This window comes from Nanorana parkeri, unplaced genomic scaffold, assembly GCF_000935625.1.
Source record: "Nanorana parkeri isolate BGI_ZX_2015 unplaced genomic scaffold, ASM93562v1 scaffold197, whole genome shotgun sequence".
NCBI classification, from domain to species: domain Eukaryota; kingdom Metazoa; phylum Chordata; class Amphibia; order Anura; family Dicroglossidae; genus Nanorana; species Nanorana parkeri.
In genome coordinates, this window is record NW_017306465.1 from 1,372,917 (window position 1) to 1,378,190 (window position 5,274).

The 5,274-nt window shown below is 43.1% G+C and overlaps 1 protein-coding gene across 1 annotated transcript in view; it reads left to right on the forward strand.

The window, feature by feature from the left end:
• BRAT1 (BRCA1 associated ATM activator 1) overlaps positions 1–4,637 on the forward strand; it is a 16,182-nt gene extending 11,545 nt beyond the window's left edge. The window contains exons 11-13 of the mRNA XM_018555467.1: positions 8–106; positions 939–1,129; positions 3,912–4,637. Coding sequence (XP_018410969.1) covers positions 8–106; positions 939–1,129; positions 3,912–4,607 — 986 coding nt within the window. The 3' untranslated portion in view covers positions 4,608–4,637. The remainder of the gene's footprint in view (positions 1–7; positions 107–938; positions 1,130–3,911) is intronic.
• Positions 4,638–5,274: the final 637 nt, after the last annotated feature.

Sequence of the window (5,274 nt, forward strand, 5' to 3'; positions counted from 1 at the left end):
ATTTTAGGTCTTTACCCCGTGCTGATGAAAAGGTTATGCAGCCCGCATTGGGAAGCTCGAGATAGTACTCTGGAATTCATCACTCACCTTCTGATCATTATTAAAGGATTAACGGATCGTATGCATACAGTGTCACTATTCAAGGGTTAGTTTAACATGTACGCAACAGCTAAACACAACCAAAATGCATATTTGTCAACTGTCCTACCTGCCCAAAAAAAAGAAATAAATCTGTTCAGCCAATCCAGACACTAGACAGAGCCAGACCATTTACTTTTCTCTACCACAATCAACATAAAGACAGCTTGCTCAAGAGTGTGATTGCATAGTGCATTTTATGCACATTCAAAATTGATATCGTAAGTAATTACATAATATTGTAATTACTTACAATGTTAATTGTGAATAAAATGCCATCCGTGCATATTGGGGTAATGTCTATGAAAGTTCTCATTTATCCAAGTCATATTATAGCTAGTAGTAAGTCAAATTCAACTGGACTTGTTTTGTAATGGTGAAAATGTTTTATAGCTTCTCCAAGCCAGTAAGGAACTGAATTAGTGGCTTGGAGAAGCTATGAAATACCTTCAGCATTTTAGAACAAGCATACGTTGAATGTGATTTAATTACTACTAGCCATACCAGGTTACTCATTTGAAACTGGTACAAATTCAACCCATAGCAATCAAGCATAGACACCCCCTGTATAAATGTCTCCCATTTGTTCTCTGGAGTCAACCACATTGCACTGTGGATGCAGTGTCTTGTGAAAGCCCTGTAAGTGTCTTGTTAAAAATCTGGCAACTTTCAGGGTACAGCAAAGGCACCAGAAAGGTAAGAAATGCAATCTGTGATATAGAAAATTTCCAGCATGGTTTTTGGTAACTTCATAGCTTTCTTATAAGATTCTGTGAATTGTGTTGCTATTTGCTTTGTAGAGCATGGAGAATTTCTTCAAGTTCTGAGTTCATCTGGACTTCTGCAACTGGCTGTGGACCTTCTCAAGGACCCAGAGAGTTACGTTCGAGCAAGTGCCGTGACCTGCATGGGACGGATTGCCAATATTGCTTACATTAACCCCACATCCGCCTCCAGCAGTATCTTGCCCATGGAAGCTTTGAACAGAGAGGTAAGCGTCTACAAACGCTGGACTTTATTTTTACCATGAGAGTTATTTAACCCCTTCATGACTGAGGCCTTTTTTTCATTTTTTGCACCCATGTTATATTCCACATTTTAGGCCTGAAAATTACTTAAAACCCCCCAACACTATATATTACTGCACTAAGCCTACAACATGAAAGCTGTGATAACAACTTGCTATCAGGCTGAGCTTGTATATGTACATTTCCGGTGTCATCCTGGGCCCCCTCGGGGCAGAATCAACAGTTTTATGTGGGATTAACAGGTGGATTAAGGGAAATCAGTAAGTGAAGGTGCACCTTTTAATTAGGCTATAGTTCTACTTTAAAGCCGAACTCCAGATGAAACATCACTTGGAACGGACCACGCATCTGTTACATTTTGTTTATTGCTGTTTGTGTTCCCATTTGATCTGAAGGTGTCAAGCAGAAAAGGAAGTAAATGAAAATGTCCACAATGGGTATACAGACAGCAAAAAGTAGGTAGGGAAATGGTAGAACCTCTGTCAGTTATTTATTGCTGTCTGCGTCCTCATTGAGATTTCAATTGCAAAATGTCTCCAGCACAGAGATTTATGTCGGTGCAAATCCATTTTATTGATGTCATAAAGACAAGCGCTTTCGGGGCTGCGCAGGGTCCCCTTCATCAGGGTCAATATTGACATTGTATGGAAGAACCACAACCATTATATAGACATACATAAATGAAGAAAATAACCGCCTGACGTGACAATGACGTCATGTTCCCGCCATTTTGCAATTCAAAATATCAACCTGTCACAATTCAAAAATGCTTGAACAGATCGTTGAATAATGAGCTCACAGGAAGGTGTATCTGAACAAATAAGACTCAAAGGATGACTGACCAAAGAGATCAGCGCTTTTCTTTATGACTTCTATCAAAAGAATGGATTTGCACTGATGTGAATCTCTGTGCTGGGGACATTTTGAAATTGTTACTATGTTTTGGATCTGCAGTCATTACAAGCAACCATTATCTCTGGGATAGCCAGTAAGGAGTGCAGCAAGGTATATGGACTTTAACTCATTGAGGTTTCCTCTCATTTCCTGTCCAGGTGACAGTTGTGAGAACAGGATGAAATATGAAAATCCTCCCAACATGGACACAATATCGGATGGAGACTCGAATCCTTCCCTGCACTGTCCAAACAAAAATAGTTCGGGTTTACCGGCATCTATACTAAGTTACGTGTAAGGCTTCTAGCTGTTTGTAAAAATCTAATTTGAGAAATACATTAATGCAGACTTGTAAAACTACTGATAGAAAACATCAAGTGTCCTTTATTAATATCAGAGATCAGACCATTTAGAAAAAAGTAACAAGGGGTGGAACAAAGTGTATCACTGTCTATGGTGCTCACAACAGTCACCTTTTTTAAATGTGATTTAAAGCTACTTCCAGCCTTGTCCCCCCCCCCCCTTGTTTCTTTTGTTTTTAAACTGATTACTTTCAATTCCCTGTAAACTTGCATCTCCATGACATGATTCTATGCAAATGCAGCAGCTGTCGAGTCCATTTCCTACCTGAACGACTTTCATCAGTCACTTCTCCCCCTGATCCGTACAGCCGTTGTCCCCCTTCTCACAGCTATTAGCTTTCTCTGCCATCAGTCATTTTGTTCCTGAGCTTTATGTGAAAGAACACATCCCTGGCATCCCTTTTAGATGTGCCTGCAGCCAGTCAACCAATCAGACTGCACAGCTGAAGTCTGCAGCACCCAGTGTCCAGCAGGGAGAAGTAGGGATCCTGTGTTCTGCCATATAATTCTTATGAAAAAGATCTGCGGCAGAATGCTGTGATGATTACAGGAGCCTGCTGGCCCCTCCCACCAAAGAACAGCACTAACTCCCAGGGATGACATTACTGGGTCTCAAAATGGAGGGCGGGGGTTGAGGGAACAAGCGACGCTATTATATATTTCCGCTACACTTTAGCTTTAAAATAAATTGTTGCAACTTGTCAAGTGTTAATGTTTACACCAACCCCTTTCATTGTTACTTTTGCAATACTGCTTGGTCTGCATGTATATTTAAGATATAAAAGGCAAAGGTATGGGGGAGCATGTGGCCTCCTCCCATGTGACCGTGCTTGGGCCTAACAAGCCATCACTAGGCGAGAGCTCTGAGATACAATGCTCTAACACAGGGTAACAGCCTCCTCCCATGTGACAGTGCTTGGGCCTAGCAAGCCATCCCTAGACGAGAGAACTGAGATACAATGCTCTAACACAGGGTAACAGCCTCCTCCCATGTGACAGTGCTTGGGCCTAGCAAGCCATCATTAGGCGAGAGCACTGAGATACAATGCTCTAACACAGGGTAACAGCCTCCTCCCATGTGACAGTGCTTGGGTCTAGCAAGCCATCACTAGGCGAGAGCACTGAGGCATAATGCTCTAACACTATATCACTACTTCTCCTCCAGGATCCTCAGTGGACAATGAATCGGCATCATCAACTCTGTCCAGTGAGCAGGAAAGTGTAACGCCAAATCAGAAAGTAGCAGAGTGATGTCCACTAGCAGAGGGTGCATTGGCTTGCCAATCCCTCTGGCTGCTTTATTGGTCTCCACTATCCTCCTCTGCGCCCGCTCTGCAGTTTCTGCTCTTTGCCTACTCTTAAGTCCACTCTCTGATAAAATGACTATGCTGAAGAACATGCGTCTCTTCCAATATTCTGTTCATGAACTGCATGCGTTTACTAATATTTATCTGAAAACTCTTCATTAATGTACTTTTCTTCTTGACAGAATCTTGTGCCAACCTTAATGGACATTTTATGCCAGGACACAGAAGGATTCCCCAGGAGAGCTGTGGTGAAAGTCTTCACTGACTGGCTAAGGACAGGTCACATGACCGAGGTCTATGACGCCGAGTTGCTCGTGTCCCGCGTGCTAGAAGTAACACTCAGTGATTTGGATTGGGAAGTGAAGGTGAATGCACTGGATCTGGCACATGACTACTTAAGCCAGGCACTTGAAATAAAAGAGTGTCAGAGCTGCCCATACACTGCAGACTTACCTTCTAGCAAAAGGATGCTTCCCATTGAAGACGCAATGCTAAAGTGCGAACAAGTAGGCCTCTTCCAGTTCCTGCTGAGCTGTCTGTGTGACTGTGACAGACCGGTGGCACTGAAAGCCTGTGAAATTCTGCTGTCTGTAAAGCCGTCCCTGTGTGAGGGAAAAGGCGCTGCCTCAGAGTTACATAGGGGGGACTGGCTCGAAGGTACGCTGAAACACCTCCATAGTGCAGCTCATGCAGGTAAGGGAAACACAGAGCTGGACACTAAATGGGTGACAGACGTCTTAAAAAGAATTGATTTGGATGGTATGAAGTGTACCCTGTCAAAGAGTAGTGACTATCTACAGGAAACCCCCCTGTCCCTCCTGCAGGACATCAGAGCCACTTTGTGTGCTGGAGAGGAGCAAGACGCCGACTGCTACTGAGGACAGGGAAAAGAACTGCGGCAAAAGCAATATGGGACCTCATCCAGTTTCCTTGCACAGCTTACCTCAAAAACATTAAGAGCCAATGCACACTTAAGCGTTGTGTTGGGGCAGCTCAATCAATATGAATGGTCTGCCAATGGAACACAAAGCATGAAAAAAAAATAGGCCTGATCCTTTTTTTAATGACACAGCTCCCCCTGGTGGATGGTATGTGCATTGCTTTACCCACATTTTAACACGTTTTCACAATGCACAAGTGTGAATGGGCCCACATAAAAGAGACTCTCATTGTATACTATGGGTTATGAATTGGTCCTGATTGTTCTCTAGGATTCATCTGTCATAAGTACCTGACTGCTTTCTACATCTGAACTATTAAAGGATGCATGTTCAATATGTCCAACATCGGAAGATAACGTATGTCCTCCACATGGTTCCTTTTGTACACCTTGCTCTGTGCTTTGTTCTCTTCATTGCTCAAAGGTCTCCACTGTGCTGCATGTCCTATACTTCTCATTGCTCAAATCTGCTCACTGTGCTGTATATTCTATGCTCCTCATTGCTCAAATCTGCTCACTGTGTTGCATGTCCTATGCTCCTCATTGCTCTGCTCACTGTGCTGCATGTCCTATGCTCCTCATTGCTCTGCTCACTGTGCTGCATG